The sequence below is a fragment of the Lepidochelys olivacea genome, assembly GCF_965140295.1.
Source record: "Lepidochelys olivacea isolate rLepOli2 genome assembly, chromosome: 7".
In the NCBI taxonomy this organism is placed as follows: Eukaryota; Metazoa; Chordata; order Testudines; family Cheloniidae; genus Lepidochelys; species Lepidochelys olivacea.
Genome location: NC_140417.1, coordinates 125,376,434 through 125,392,488, shown reverse-complemented (window position 1 = coordinate 125,392,488; position 16,055 = coordinate 125,376,434). Strand labels below are relative to the sequence as shown.

General features: G+C 66.9%; 1 protein-coding gene across 1 annotated transcript; it reads right to left on the bottom strand.

Annotated features, from left to right (window-relative positions):
• Positions 1–4,038: 4,038 nt before the first annotated feature.
• On the bottom strand, positions 4,039–15,331 carry HOGA1 (4-hydroxy-2-oxoglutarate aldolase 1). Its single transcript, XM_084635639.1, has 7 exons — positions 15,021–15,331; positions 10,988–11,116; positions 10,344–10,471; positions 8,519–8,653; positions 7,452–7,548; positions 6,834–6,967; positions 4,039–5,214 (listed from the first exon to the last, which is right to left on the bottom strand). The coding sequence occupies exons 1-7, from the start codon at positions 15,247–15,249 to the stop codon at positions 5,065–5,067; spliced, it is 1,002 nt and encodes a 333-aa protein (XP_084491765.1). The 5' UTR covers positions 15,250–15,331; the 3' UTR covers positions 4,039–5,064.
• Between the last annotated feature and the right edge of the window lie 724 nt (positions 15,332–16,055).

The following is a 16,055-nucleotide window of genomic DNA, read 5'->3' as shown; positions in this document are numbered from 1 at the left end:
AATACATTCTGGGGGTGGTAGATTTTGCCACCCGCTACCCCAAGGCAGTGCCTTTAGCTTCCATTGAAGCAGACACCATGGCCGATGCGCTCCTGACCATTTTCAGCCAAGTGGGGTTCCCCAAGGAAGTCTTGACAGACCAAGGGTCCAACTTCATGTCGGCCCCGCTCCGGAGTTTGTGGGAGAAATGTGGGGTCCAGCACAACTGGGCCTCAGCTTATCACCCCCAATCCAACAGGCTGGTGGAGAGGTTCAACGGGATGCTAAAGATGATGCTGAAAACCTTTATGCACCAGCACCCGCAGGATTGGGACAAGTACTTACCTCACCTGCTGTTCGCGTACACGGAGGTGCCCCAGGAGTCTACAGGATTTTCGCCTTTCGAATTGTTATATGGAAGGAGGGTGAGGGGCCCCCTGGACCTGATGAGAGACGAGTGGGAGGGGAAGGCCACTCCCGATGGAGAGTCAGTGGTGGAGTATGTCCTGATCTTCCGAGAGAGACTGGCTGAACTCATGGGCCTGGCCAGGGAGAATCTGGCCAGAGCCCAGAGGAAGCAGAAGGTCTGGTATGACCGCATGGCGCGGGCCCGTGCCTACGCCACCGGGGATCCAGTGATGGTTCTCATCCCTGTGAGAAAGAACAAACTACAGGCCACCTGGGAGGGCCCTTTCAAGGTCCTCAAGCAGCTCAATGAGGTAAACTATGTGGTGGAGCTGTCGAACCGGGCGCACCACCGCCGGGTGTACCATGTGAATATGATGAAGCCATATTATGCCAGGGGGAATGTGGTGTTGACAGTGGGAGGAGCAGGGAGATGACCCTTTAGTAGATCTATTCCCTGGGACCAGAGCTGGTTCCCCACTGGAAACAATTCCCCTCTCAGATCAGCTAACCCCTGCCCAGCAAGCTGAGGTCAGGGGGGTGCTGCATCCATACCGACAGCTGTTTTCCAACCAGCCTGGACGCACTAATCTGACTGTCCACCGGGTGCAGACAGGGTCGCACCCGCCGATAAGATGCTCCCCCTTCCGAGTCACAGGGAAAACTGCTCAGGACCTGGAAAGAGAGGTCCGGGACATGCTGGCTTTGGGGGTGATCCAGCCATCAGCCAGCCCTTGGGCCTCGCCGGTGGTGCTGGTCCCCAAAAAGGACGGGTTGGTCCGGTTCTGTGTGGACTATGGGAAGCTCAATGCCATCACTGTATCTGATGTGTACCCCATGCCCAGGCCTGATGAGCTCCTCAACAACCTGGGAGGAGCTCGGTACCTTACCACCATGGACCTTACAAAGGGCTACTGGCAAGTGCCGCTGGATGCAGATGCCCGGCTGAAATCGGCCTTTATCACCCCTCTGGGGCTCTATGAGTTCCTGACCCTGCCTTTCGGCCTCAAGGGAGCACCGGCCACCTTCCAGCACCTGGTGGACCAGCTACTGAGGGGGATGGAGAGTTTTGCCGTGGCGTATATTGATGACATCTGTGTCTTTAGCCAGACCTGGGAGGACCATGTGTCCCAGGTTAGACAAGCGCTGGACCGACTCCAGGGGGCTGGGCTGGGCTGACCATAAAAGCGGAGAAGTGCAAGGTGGGGATGGCTGAAGTATCTTACCTGGGCCAGCGGGTGTGGAGCGGCCGCCTAAAGCCGGAACCAGCCAAGGTGGAGGCGATCAGAGACTGGCCCGCTCCTCACACCAAAAAGCAGGTCCAAGCCTTTATTGGGATGGCAGGATACTACCGAAGATTTGTGCCCCACTTTAGCGCCATAGCCACCCCCATCACTGAGCTATGCAAGAAGGGGAAGCCAGACAAGGTGGTCTGGACCGAGCAGTGCCAGGAGGCTTTCCGGGCGCTGAAGGAGGCTCTGGTCAGTGGCCCAGTCCTGGCAAACCCAGACTTTGACAAGCCCTTTGTGGTGTTCACCGACGCCTCAGACACGGGACTGGGGGCGGTGTTAATGCAGGAGGATGAAAAGGGGGAGAGACACCCCATCGTGTACCTGAGCAAGAAGTTGCTACCCCGGGAGCAACACTACGCGGCCATCGAGAAGGAGTGCCTGGCCATGGTGTGGGCCCTCAAGAAACTAGAGCCCTATCTCTTCGGGTGACACTTCACCGTCTACACCGACCACTTTCCCCTGACCTGGCTGCACCAGATGAAAGGAGCCAACGCCAAACTCCTGAGATGGAGCCTGCTCCTGCAGGATTACGACATGGACGTGGTCTACGTGAAGGGAAGTGCCAACCTGATAGCGGATGCGCTGTCCCGGAGAGGGGGCCCCGAACTTCCCCAGATCACTAGTCATAGTGACCCCGCTCAGAGATGTGATGCAGCAGGGAGGGGGGAGTGTTGACCTGGGAATGTGGCAGGGGAGTTTCCCTGGGGATGGGAGACCTGAGAGCCTGTTACCTGAGCCAGGACGGGGAGGGGGAGGTAACACCTCTGCTGGGAAACTGGACAAAGGCTGCAGGAGGGAGCCTGCTGGGGGGGAGGTTTGGTTTCAGTTTCGGGCTGGGTGGTAGAAAACAGGGAACCCCAGGGCTGGGGTCCAAGCTCCCTGCCCCCCAGAAGGACTTAACTGAGGGGTCCTGGTGGTACCCACAAGCTCTGTTTTGGACTGTGTTCCTATTGTCCAATAAACCTTCCGCTTTACTGGCTGGCTGAGAGTCACGGTGAATCCCAGGAAGAGGGGTGCAGGCCTCTGACTCCTCCACAGTCTGTGACACCCCCCACTAGCACATGCCCAAATCCATCTGCAGCCCCCCAAAGCCCTGGAACAAAGGCACGTGGGGCCCAGGAGCAGTGACTCTGCAGGCAGGGGCGCGGTCCCACCAAGGACCCGTTCAGAGACTTGGCACAAGCTTCTCGTGTCCTTGTCCAGCTCTGCCTGCTGGCACTGGGCTCTGGGTGCCCCACGTTGCTGGCCAGCCACTCATTGCTGCAGTGGGGAGGGGCACTGGTCAGGGGGCAGGGCCTTGGCTTTCCCAGGGTGGTGCTACACCCCAGCTCCAGTGGGGAAAGGGCAGCATGCCCAGGTGCCAGGGGCAGGGCACGGATACGCTGGCAGAGCCCTCTCTGTGCGCCCACGCTGGCTGGCCCTGCCCCTCCCTGGGAGCTGGTTCGTGCCTGCCCTGTGTCACGGAGTCCCTGGGCGATGCTCTGGAACTGCTCCCCATGAAGCCAGGCAGGACTCTGGGGTAGTCGCCTTTCTGTGAGCAGCCTGTCTTCAGGACACACAGCTCACACAGCTTCCACCTTCCTGGGTCTGACCTCGGAGCATTCAGCATCCTCTGCCCCTCCGTGTGCTTCCCCCCAGCGAGTCCGCTCAGGCGGGGCTCCTGGGGAAGCCAGAGGGTCTTGCCCCCCAACTTCGCAGTCAGACGTGACTCTTAGCCAGCCAGTAAAACAGAAGGTTTATTAGACGACAGGAACATGGTCTAAAACAGAGCTTGCAGGTGCAGAGAACGGGACCCCTCAGCTGGGTCCATTTTGGGGGGCCGTGAGCCAGACAACCACGTCTGCACTTCACTCCATGTCCCAGCCAGCCCCAGACTGAAACTCCCTCCAGCCCCTCCTCCTCTGGGCTTTGTTCCTTTCCTGGGCCAGGAGGGCACCTGATTCCTTTGTTCTCCAACCCTTCAGCTCTCACCTTGCAGGGGGGGAAGGGCCCAGGCCATCAGTTGCCAGGAAACAGGGTGTTGGCCATTCTCTGTGTCCAGACCCCTGCACACACCTGCCCTCTAGGGCTCTGCAATGATCATACACCCTTACCCCACCACCTAGATACTTAAGAACTGCCTAGGGGAAACTGAGGCACCCCCACACTATTCGGAGGAAACATTAAGAACAGGCCCACTTCGTCACACCCTGCGGGCGGCCCACCTGCAGTCGTCCCCAAGCCCCCATGTTCCTGTTGGGAGCCCCTACAGCACCCCTGCTAGGAGAGGATAATGCCCGACTGCCCCCCACCAGCTGCCGAGGCGCCCCCAGGCCACAGGGGCCGTTCCACTTTCTGTGAGGGAGGAGGGCGGAGGCAGGCGCAGTGCGGACGCCAGGGCTTTATTGACAGCTCAGGGTGCACCAGGGACCCTGCCCCTCCCCACTCCCACCTTACAGCAGTTAAAACGCGCCAGGGGCTGCCCGGCTCCAGCACTGCCAAGGTCACAGCCGCCCTCAGGGCTCTCCCTGGTCGGCAGGGTCCTGGCTGGGTCCTGTGCAGCCCCCACTCTGCTCTTCTGAGCCGGCACAGCTCAGCCGGGGCCAGCAGCTGGCGGGATCCCGCCAGAGGCCAGGGCTAGCGATGCCCCTTGCCATGGGGCAGCAGCCTCTTCCTAGACTCTGAGCCCCGGAGAGCTGAGATCTGCGGGGCACTGGGGCTGGGCGAGGGAAGTTGGGGAGAGGGATGGAGCAGGCATCCCCCCCTGCTGCTGCGAGGGGCTGGCTGGCCCCACAGCACGCTGGAGATGGTTCGCCCGAGAGCGACGGCATCGGGCAGTGCGGGGGTTAGGGGCTGGGGCAATGCCTCTGGCACCATGTTAGCTAGTGAAAGCCGAGCTGGGCTGCCCCCTGCGCCGGGTCCATCCCGCCACCCCACCGGGAACCATGGCCTGCAATGGACGTTTCCCTTCCCGGCTGACCCCACGGCCCTGCGGGGCCCTGTTCCCCGGGCCTGTCCCAGAGCAGGGGCTGAGCCAGACGCCCTGGTGGCCAGGGGTGAATGTGGCCCTGAGAGCAGAGCAGCCTGGGGTGTGGAAGGGGGCCGAGCTGGCAGGAAGCCCAGCCAGGCCTCTCCGGGTGGGGGGCTTGAGGGACCTGGGTATCCACCATGTCGCTGAGGCCTGGGGGTCGGCTCTTCCCCATGGCAGGGGGCTTGTGGGGGGAAGGACTGTGCCCCCTTGGCCAGCTCTAGGTGTCAGGCAGCGAGATTTGGGGCTGGGCGGGGGCTGCACTCCTGCCCTGGGGAGGAGGCTGGGTGCCATGCGGGGCTTGGGGACTCCTGGGGAAGCAGAGAGAGGGAAGGTGCCAGTGAGGGGGGAGGAGTGAGGACCCCCGTTCCCCTCCCCCCCTCACAGCCAGCCATTGATGCTAAAGTCTCTGTGCAGCTCCTCCAGCTGGGCCTCGCTCAGCGGGCGCAGGGGGGCGCGGCAGGGCCCGCCGTGGTACCCGAACCACTCCATGGCCTGCTTGAGCGCCGGGATCCCAAACTTGCGGGTGACCTGCAGGTGCCAGAGACATGGTGAGAGGCTGGCCTGTCCCCCCGCCCCGCCTCTGGGCGCTACACCCTCAGCTGTCCCCCCTCCATGCCCTGCCCCTCTCTGCCCCCTGCCTGCAGCCCGGCCAGGTCCCGGGGCACTGGGGAGGCCTAGGGCAAAAGCGTCTCAGCTGGGGCTGGGTTGGGCTCCAGGGAGCAGGGCGCCTGCCCTGGTGACTCCTGACTCCAGCCCAGCTGGCCTGGGCCAGCACGTGTCTGTCAGGGAGGCCAAGCAGGACGCTGCTTGTCTGCTGGAGGCAGTGGGATGCTCGGGGAGCACGTGGCTGATGCCCTGCACAGTGTGGCCGCCTGTTCGGGGGAGAGGCCTAGGCTGGTGCAGCAGGGGGTCAGGCCCGAGGGGCATTGGCAGAGCTGGGAGGGGAGCACCATATCACAGCAGTCACCTGCCTTCTGCCTAGCTCCAGTCTGCCCTGAGAGCCCCCGGCCAGGCTGCCCCTTGGCCCCAGAGCCCCCGACCTGGCAGCTCCCTGAGGCCGGAGCTTTCAGCAGCTCCAACAGCAGCAGGCAGTGCCTAGGGAAGAGCCCAGGGACCGGTCTCACCGGGAGCCCCCAGGGCAGGGCCCCCGGGCCCAGCAGGAGCCCCTCCCAGGAGTGAGGGCAGCTGCTCCAGTCTCCTGGGCTATTCGGCTTCATACACAAGATACTGGCCTGGCCCTCCCCCAGCATAGGGACCGGGCAGCGGAGCTGAAGGCGTGGGGGACGGATCCTGGGCTGGGAAGCCCGAGTGGGGGGTGTAGCTGGGCAGGACACCAGGGTTCCCAGGGACAGAGGGGAGTTCAGGAGCCCGGGGGGGCTGGGGGAGCAGGGCCGCCCTGGAGCCAGAGCACACACTGTTCCAGGCACTTCCCACCAGGGAAGGGGAGGCACTGGGCATCCTGCCCGTTCTTGGCCTCCAGCCCAGCCTGGCAGGCTGCCCTCTGCCTTGGGGCTGGGGGCATCTCCCCACCTCCCCTGCCACTCCCAGGCACCCAGACCCTGCCATGTAGCGGGATTGCTGGAAATGGGGAGCAGAGGGCTCATGAATGTGTAAGTGTAATAGGGCCAGGTGGGCAACAAAGTTCTGCTGGTGCCCCTCACTCCCGACCCGCAGCCCCCTGCTAGCCCAGCCCTGCCCCCCACAGCTCTGCCGGTGCCCCTCACTCCCGACCCGCAGCCCCCTGCTAGCCCAGCCCTGCCCCCCCCAGCTCTGCCGGTGCCCCTCACTCCCGACCCGCAGCCCCCTGCTAGCCCAGCCCTGCCCCCCCCAGCTCTGCCGGTGCCCCTCACTCCCGACCTGCAGCCCCCTGCTAGCCCAGCCCTGCCCCCCCCCCAGCTCTGCCGGTGCCCCTCACTCCCGACCTGCAGCCCCCTGCTAGCCCAGCCCTGCCCCCCCCCCCAGCTCTGCCGGTGCCCCTCACTCCTGACCTGCTGCCTACACAACACTCCAAGGAAAACCTGAGTCCTGCTCTCTTGCGCCCCTGGGAGCTGCTCTGCCCTGAGGCCCTGGAGGCCAGGGGGGGTCTGCTCTGCGCTGGGCTGTGCCGAAAAGTGCCCCGTATCCCCCAGCCCGGGAACGTCTCTTACCGCTGCGTTGGGCTCAATGAGCCGGAGCTGCAAGGCCCGGGCCTCCTGCCAGCGTCCCTCCTGGCACAGGCGCTCCAGCTGGCAGAGCGGGGCTCCCAGCACGTTGGCGAGGACACACACACCCCCGCAGGCACCTGGAGGGCAGAGAGCAGAGTACCCAGGGCCTGGCCACCATCTGGGACCCCAACCTCTCCCCCAGCACCCCATGCCCTCTGTACCCCCACATCCTGCCCCCTGCCCCCCATCTGCCCTCCTGGACCCCCATATTCTGCCCCCATCCTCCCCCAGCACCCCACCCCTTCTGTACCCCCCCATCCTGCACCCTGCCCCCCATCCTCCCTCCACCACCCCCACATCCTGCACCCTACCCCCGATGATCCCCCCAGCACCCCACCCCCTCCACACCCCCACAACCTGCACCCTATCATACCCCCTGCACCCCAACCCCTTCCCTGGTACCCCAACCCAATTTACCCAACCTGCCCCAATACCTGCACATCGCCCCCCGCCCCCCCTCCCCCGGCTGGCTGTAGCCAACACTGCCCATACCCCTGAAGCCCCAATACATCCCCCTGCGGGGGCCCGGGTAAACCATGGCAGCGGAGAGGCTGCCCGTACCTATGGCGTAGCCAGCCAGCAGGAAGCCAGCCGACCCCACCAGCACCTGGAACTCCTCCGTCCGGGTCTTGTGGACAATCAGCCCCAGCCGGGTAATCTGGGGAGACACAGTGCGTCCTGCCGGGAGCCAGGAACGCCCCAAGTGCCCACAGCCCCCAAGCACCATGGAGCTGTGGGCACCGTGAGCTGGGCAGGCTCCAGAAGGCCAGATGGTCTGCCAGGGCACACACTAGGCCACCAAGCAAACCAGCCTAGCGCCGCTACCCCACTGGGTAGGCCCTACACAAACAACCCACCCGTGGCACCCCTCGCACTAAGTAACAGGCTCCACCCCAGAGCAGCCCTGTGGCTGGGGCCCAGGCAGCTCCTGGGAGATTCCACAGGGATTGGGCGGGAAGGGGCAGAGAGAGAGTGTGTGTGTGTGGGGGGGACTCCTGGGTTCTTATCTTGGCAGTGGGGAGAGTTCCTTCCCCACACTGTGTTGTGCCTCAGTTTCCCCGCCTGTCTGCTGGGGGCGCTGGCCCTGAGACCTGCTGGGTGCGGGGGTCAGTCAGTGTCTGTAACACACTTTGGCTGCAGGAAGCGGTGATGGCATTGCTAAGGGGAGGAAAGTGGGATGGGGCAGGGCGATGGGGGCTGGGCCCTGCCAGTGCGGAGGCCCCAGCATGAGGGGCCCTCAGCCAGGTCCGAAGGCCTCACCCAACAGCCACTCGGGCTGTGCTGATGCCCGGCTGGCAGAGCCACTGTCCTGGCCCCAGACCCACAGGATGCTCCGAGCTGCCCCCAGCACAGCCGCCCCAGACTCACCCCCTACCCGAGTGCAGCGAGCCCCCCACACCGGGCAGGAGGCTCAGCAGGGCCCGCTCAGCCCCTCCCCAGTCTCCCAGAATTGGGTCAGCCAGGCGAGCCCCTGGCCCAGCGCTGGGGTGAAGGGCCCCTGGTTTCACCCTCTCCCTGGGTGGGAGGCCCTGACTGAAGCTGGAGCCCACAGGGCTGAGCCGGGCACGGTGGGGTGAGGGCTCCCCAGGGTGGCTAGGCTCAGACATGGCCCCTGCTCCCCCACTCACATCCCCCCCGCTGTCCTTGAGGCCCACAACGTTGGGATGTTGTGACAGGGTGAGCACGGCCTCCAGGGGCAGCTCCAGGCCGGTGTTGGATGGGACGCTGTACAGCACCACGGGGATCGGCGACGCGTCTGCCACCTGTGGACACCGAGAGGGGCACTGGGCATGGGCCCGTAGGACAGGGGAACAGCCCCTACCCCTCACAGCCTGCGGCCAGCCAAGAGCCCCTGCTAGGCAAGGCACCCTCCCGGCACCCAGCACACCAGCGTAGGGCCTACATAAACAATGGGCAATTTGGTTCACGTAGGGCCTACATAAACGACAACCATTTTGGCTTGTGTGGGGCCTACATAAGCAATGGGGCTGAATTTCACTCTCCCGTCCCCTCCCCCAATCTCAGCCCCTGTCGCCAAAACCAGGGGGTGACGGAGCTGACGGTGTCGCATGTAGCCTGTCACGTCACACTCCCTCAGCTTCCCCCCACCCCCAGAGCCACTGGGCTCTTTGCTCCCCTCCACCCTGGAAAGAGGCATCCGGTCACCGAGGGGCAGGGTTGACAGGTGTCCGGTTTTCGGCTGGAACGCCCAGTCGAAAAGAGACCCTGGCGGCTCCGATCGGCACCGCCAACCGGGTCATTAAAAGTCCGGCTGGCGGTGCAGTGGGGCTAAGGCAGCAGCTCCCTGCTTGCCCTGGCTCCACACGGCTCCCAGAAGCAGCGGCACGTCCCCTCTCCGGCTCCTACGCATAGGGACAGCCAGGGGGCTCCGCACTCTGACCCCGCTGCAAGTGCTGACTCCAAGAACTGCGGCCAATGGGAGCTGCAGGGGAAGCGCCTGCGGACGGGGCAGCACGCAGAGTCACCTGGCCGTGTCTCCACATAGGAGCCAGAGCAGGGACATGCCGCTGCTTCCGGGAGCTGCTTTGAGGTACGTGCCACCCGGAGCCTGCACCCCTGAGCCTCCCCCCACCCCCCAACTCCCTGCCCCAGCCCTGATCCTGCTCCTGCCCTCCAAATCCCTCAGTCCCAGCCCAGAGCAGCCTCCTGCACCCCAAACCGCTCATCCCCAGCCAGAGCCCTCACACTCCCTGCACCCCAACTTCCTGCCCCAGCCCAGAGCCCCCTCGTGAACCCCTCATTTCTGGCCCCACCCCGGAACCCGCACGCCCAGCCAAGAGCCCAAATCCCCTTCCACACCCCAACCCTGAACTCCTCTGAACTCCTCAGCTCCACCCCCAGCCCGGAGCCCCCTCCTGCACCTCAAACCCCTCACCCCTGGGCCCACCCCAGAGCCCACCCCCCCAGCCGGAGCCCTAACCCCCTCCCACATCCCAACCCCCTGCCCCAGCCCGGAGCTCCGTCCCATACTCTGAACTCCTCGGCTCCACCCCAGCCCGGAGCCCCCTCCTGCACCTCAAACCCCTCATCCCTGGGGCCACCCCAGAGCCCGCACCCCCAGCTGGAGCCCTAACCCCCTCCCGCATCCCAACCCCCTGCCCCAGCCCAGAGCCCTCTCCCATACTCTGAACTCCTCGGCTCCACCCCAGCCTGGTCAGTGGAGCTCCCAGGGTCCTTTTTTGAGCCTAGCCCCCACCCCCTCATAGGCCCCTCCCTCTGCAGAGGCCCTCCCCCAAGCCCCTCCCCTGTAGGGCCCCTCCCCTTCTTCCCCCAAGTCTCCTCCTAGAGCCCCACTTCCTGTAGGCCCCTCCCCCTGCAGAGCCCCTCCCCCTTTGTTCAAAGGCCCCTCCCCCAGCACTGCAGGGCCCCCACTCCCCCGTCCAGCTGTCACTGAGACAGAGCCAGCCCCCCCGGCTGCGGTCCGTCCCCTACCTGGCTGTAGTGGTGGATCAGGGCCGCGCTGGTCATTGCGCCCCGGTAGTAGCAGGGTGTGACCACCAGGGCGGCGTCAGCGCCCGCCTCGGCCATGCCCACGGTCATCGCAACGGTGCCCTGCGTGGCTGGGGGGAGGGCGAGCGGGAGGTCACGTCACGGCCCTCGCCAGAGCATCGCGCGGGGCCATGGGGCCTGCGACAGGGCCCCAGCCGGGGGCAGGTGCAGGGCCCAGGCACTGGGGGGCGGGGGGACGGAGGGGTCCGGGCCCAGGCACTGGGGAGTGGGGGGGACGGAGGGGTCCGGGCCCAGGCACTGGGGAGTGGGGGGGACGGAGGGGTCCGGGCCCAGGCACTGGGGAGTGGGGGGGACGGAGGGGTCTGGGCCCAGGCACTGGGAGCGGGATGGATGGGGGGGCGGAACCCGGGCCGGGGGGGGGAGGCGGATGGATGGGGGGCAGAACCCAGGCTGGGGGGGGATGCATGGGGGGGAGATGGGGAGTGAAGCCTGCAGGCTGCAGGGGCCGGTGGTGCAGCACTAAGGGGCCCTGGCCCGGGGGTGGGAGGGGAGTCAGGAGCCTGGCCCTGTGGCCATGGCACCCGCCCAGGCACGTCCACGGTGACCCCCCCATCCCTGCCTCTCACATTCGCAGCCCGACCCGGCCAGCAGAAGCTTGTCCTTGGGCACGGCTTGGCGCACGCGGCTCACCACGGCCAGCCGCTCCTGGGGCGTCAGGTAGGGGCACTCCCCGCTGGAGCCCTGCACCACAAAGCCTGCAAGACAGAGCACAAGGCCGCTGGGCTGCCCCAGAGCTCCCGGCACCAGGGGTGGGCCTTGACCGGCCCCCCACACAGAGGGGCAGGCGGGACCCGGGCCCGGGGGGGGCAGTGCTGGGCCAGCAGGGCTGGATGGGGGTGAAGTGCCCAGATCCCGTTAGGGGGCTGCATGAGGGATCGTGCCCAGCTCCAGGGTGGCAGGGGCATGGCAGGGTGCCCAGCCCTGGGGTGGGGGGCACATAGGGGTGGTGCCCAGCTCCAGGGGCACCCACCCTTGCAGCCCAGCTGAGGACTGGTACAGTCCTTCCACCCAGTGCCCTCGCTGGAGCCTTTCGATGCGGGTCCCGCCCAGGCCCCCCCAGGGACACGCGGGGACCCCTCCTGGGCAGACCCAGTGGGCATTTCTGCAGCGAAACCCTCAGCCGGCCCAGGGCTGCCCACACAGCTGCCATGACACCCCTCGGGCAGAGCCGTGTGACAGCCCTGGGCTGGGGCAAGTGACCCCGGGCACCACTGTTCCACAGACCCCCAGAGCTGCAGGCCAGTCTGGTGACACCCCCACCCAGCCAGGAGCCCCATTGCTGCCTCGCGGCCGCAGACCCCCTCAGCTGCCAGCCCGTCCGCAACCCTGCCCCTGCCCTGCCCTGCTCCAGCCCTGCCCCTGGATCCTGACCCCCACCTCTCGGGGTGACTCCAACCCACTTGCAGCCTGCGGCCAGACTCTGCCTACGGCCCTGACCTGGCCTGGCCACAGGCTGACCCACGGTTTGTTCCCAGAGCCCCGTTTCAGCGCTGCCCTCGGCCGGGTCCAGACCATACGTCTGGCTTCGCCTGCCGCTCCAACCACCAGGCCTGACTGCCTAGCACCCAGACAGGTGGATCCTCCCGGGGGAGACTCGACAGAGCCCCTCACTTTGGGGCACCACATGGGCACCGTAGCCCTAAGAGCTGCAGCCAAACTCAGGCCCTGCCCTGGAGCCCCACCGAGGCAAGGAGGCCAAGCAGGGGTCCCAGCAGGGGCAGGGACCATGCACACCCACCCACCCACCCACAGAGCCGGGAGGTGCCAGAGCGCACGGCCTCCTCGGGCCCCAAGGGCGCGAACCCCATCACTTGCTCACCCCCCTCCGCACCCCTCACAAATCACCCCACAAGGGACGCTCACAAAGAGTTTATTGCCTGCTGGCGGGGGCACGCTGCGGTCTCCCCAGCCAGGGCTGCAGCTGCCCGGGAAGGGGCACCATGTTCCCAGAGCCCCGACGCAGGGGCACTCCTCACACCCGCTCTTCTGCCTGCGGCTGCATCCCCTCGCTTGCTCCTTGCCCTGCTGTGCTGGTAGCAGTGGGTCCGAGGGGCAGGGGGCAGGGCCCTGGCTCGCTGCCCCTGCTGTGGGGGTGGGCGCTGGAAGCACAGAGCCTGGGGACCGGAGCCCCGGCCCGGGGCTCAGTCCCTGGCCAGCCTGGAGTGGACCGTGTGGGCGGGCGCTGCCGAGGCACTCGCTCCCCCCGTGCTGACGGGCGTGTTCGGGCTGGGCCTGGCCGCCTCCACCTGGCCGCTGATCTGGCAGGAGGTGGCCCGCAGCAGCAGGGCCTCGGCCAGGCGCCCCCTCGGGGCACCGCTCTCCCTGCTGCGCTCGGTGCCCTGGTCCCCCTCCTCCAGGGGCTGCCCGGCCCCCCGGCGCCCGGTGGGCCTCTCCTCTGCCCCTGCTGTCTCGCTCTCCTCGGGGAAGCAGCTGTAGTGTGACCTGATCCAGTGCGGAGCCTGCTCCGGCGCCAGGCGGCCCCCCCCGGGGTCCCTCCTCCTCAGGAGCAGGGCGCCGACCCCCAGCAGCAGGGCAGCCCCCAGGGCCAGCGCCACCTTCCAGCAGCAGGAGGCCCTGGCCGACCCCATAGGCCTGCGCTCAGGGCAAGGCAAGAGCAGGGGGCCGGGGCTCATGGGACAGCGGGGCCATGCTGGGCAGAACAGCACCTGGGGAGCAGGCGTGGGTCCCAGCTGTTCAGCCTCCCTGCTCCCCCGGGCAGCGCCCGGGTCACCAGTCAGGGGGGCATTGTGAGGGAAGCACCTGGCCCTGCTGGGTCTCAGGGCCAGGGAGAGCCCGGGGCCGGGGGAGCAGGGCTCTGCGCTTGGGAGTCTCCGAGCAGGGTCCGGACAGTGGAAGCGGCTGAGTCTCGGGCCAGCTGAGTATGGGGCCGGGCACGGAGGCAGCGGTTCGGCCCCCGGACGAGCTGTGGGAGACCTGGCCCTGACCCACCAGCAGGTGTGTGCTGGGGGCCCGAACCAGGCAGCATGCCCCTTGTCCCGGGACGCTGCCACCCAGGCTCCGGGCTTGGCCTAGAACCTGGCCGGGGCCAGCAGCCTGCCCCACGTGCCCCGGTCTGACTGGGCACTGACTGGGGCCAATCCCAAAGAAAAACCCTCCGCCCCCTAGTGCCCTCGGCCAGTTCTAGCCACCGTGGTCCGAGCGCCCTGCCTGCACCATGCCCAGCACCCGGGGGGCCCACGAACGCCAGCCACACGGTGGGGCAGGAGCCCTGAGAGGGGGCACGCAGGGTCTCGCTGGGGGAGAGCGACCCTCTGGGAGTGGGGTTGAGGGTGCGCAAAGGGCCTCGTCCGGCCCGGGGAGCCAGCCCTGCGGGGTGGGCGCGGAGTCTGCCTGGGCGCATCAGGACTGAGCCCAGGACGGGGCGAGCGGGACAGCCAGCCAGGGCACAAAGCCCGGGGGCCGGAAAAATTACACCCAAAACCCCAGACTGGGGGGGAGTCTGCCTGCTTGTTCTGGGCCCGAGAATGCTCCTTACGGCTCTGGAGCACGTGCTCTTGCTAGGTTACCTGTGTGGCAGGGGCTGGTGGGGGAGATGGGGCGGGAGCTGTTTTGGGGGGTTAGGCGGGGCAGGGGTTGGTGGGGGGTGGGAGCTGTTTGGGGGCTAGGCAGGGTGGGAGCTGGAGGGGATGGGCGGGGAGCGGCTGGTGGGGGTTGGGCCCATTTTGGCAGGGTGGGGGCCGTTGGTAAGTTGGTATGTAGGGGGCTGGGGGTGTCGGTGGGTGGGGGCCATTTGGGGGACTGAGAGGCCCGTTGAGCCAGATGCCGAGTCTCCCCACCACTGGGTCCGTCCCCTGCCATGCAGCCAGCCAGCATCCACCCACCCCAGCTGCACAGACCCTGCGAGTGGGGCCACGATCCCTGGCCAGGAGCCTGCAGCGAGTTCCAGCCAAGCCCACCCCTCCTGCCCCTTCCGTGCCCTCCTGCTCAATGGGCTGGGGCACCACGCCCACCCCCACGCAGCCAGGCCCCAGGTGGGGCTGGGCCATCCTTGTGCCAAGGGGCCTGGCTCCCTCCAGGCCCAGGTGTGCCGCTGACCCGCTTGCCCCCAGGTAACAAGCCGGGGTGAGGCGGGAACGCGCCCGTCCGGAGGGGCTGGGGGTTCCCGTTCTGCTCGGCTGAGCCTGTTACCCCGCCCCCATGGAGCTTCTGCCGGGCGGCTCAGGGGGCCCCACGCAACAGGAGCTGGGGGGCTCTGGCCTGCTCCCGGTGGCCAGGTGGCTGCCCCACAATCCGGGCTAACCGGCCCCACAGGAGCTGAACGGGACACAGAGCCAGAATCCCCCACAGCCCTAGAGGGCGGGACTGGAGTGCGGGGGGCAGGTTAGCAGGGTGGGGGGCGCACACACAGGGCGGGGACACACAGGGGCACAAGGGCAGGCTGGGGGGGTGTGTGTGTGGAATTAGGTAGGGTGGGAGCGTGGGGGGCAGGACGAGGGGGTGGGGGGAAGGAGGGGGGCATGTGGAATTGGGCAGGGTGGGGGAATGGCAGTGGGGCAGGGGCAGACCCTGTGCCCGCCAGGGATAACCAGACCCCACTGTGCAGAGCTGTGGGGTGCTGGGCCCCCCGACCGGCCTCACCTCGGAAGGGGACCGTGGCGTAGCGGTGCAGGTTCTCCTCCAGCTGGCTGTGCTCCACCTCGCCCTGGGCTGTGAAGGGGGTGGTGAGCGGGGAGAAGATGCCCCGCAGGTCGAGCCGGGTCCCCGGCGTGGCGGGGGTGCTGAGCCCCCTGCCCCACCCGAGGGGGCGCCAGCGTAATGCTGCCAGCCCCAGCCTGAGTGGGGCGAGGAGCCGGCGGGACTGTGCCATCGCAGGGCCTGGGGGCACGCTCCGAGCTGCTGCCCCACTCCGAGCTGCTGCCCCACGGCTGCCTCAGCCCAGAGCTGTTAATGATTGATGGGGCTGGCTGGGGATTTGCTGCTCCTGGGGCGAGGTCCCTCCTGGCTGCCTCTCACTGGGGCCCTGCCAGGGGCACCGGGGGCCGTGGACCAGTGCCTGGCACGGGCCCAGGGCCTCACCTGCCGAGCCATGAGGGCCTAGCTGGCCGTGTGTCTGCGGGGGCACCCCCAGGTGCCTCTAGCCGGCCCCTGGGGCTCCCCACACAGCCCGTGGCCGCCCCCAGCACTGTACAGGCCACTATTGCCAAATCCTGGCCAGGCAGCCCCTCCGGCTCTTAAAGGGGCCCCAGCATGAGCAGCGGTGGGCGGCAGCTGCCCGTGGGAGGAAGGGACGCCCTGTGTCTGCAGCGCATGGCTGGTATTCAGCTGTCCTGGGGCACACCCTCTGCTCCCACTCCCCAGAGCTGCAGTCATTCTCACCAGGCAGGAGACTTCTGCCCTGGGGCAGCTGGGCCAGGCCCCACACGCTGCTGGGATCCCCTGAGATCTGCGGCGGCATGCACTAGTTTGTTACTGTAAGGTGGCTTGTGAACACCCGGTGGGTTTGTATTTCGAGAGGGGCATGTGAGCACCAGATCTGCATGGGCTCAGTTAGGGTAAGACCTCCCCTCCATGCTGGTGTTGGGGACACTGGGGCATGGCCACTAGGTAACTCGAGGGGATGGAAGACCACGAGTGGCGATGAAGCCCCCTCGCACTAGGCCCAGGTGTCCTTCC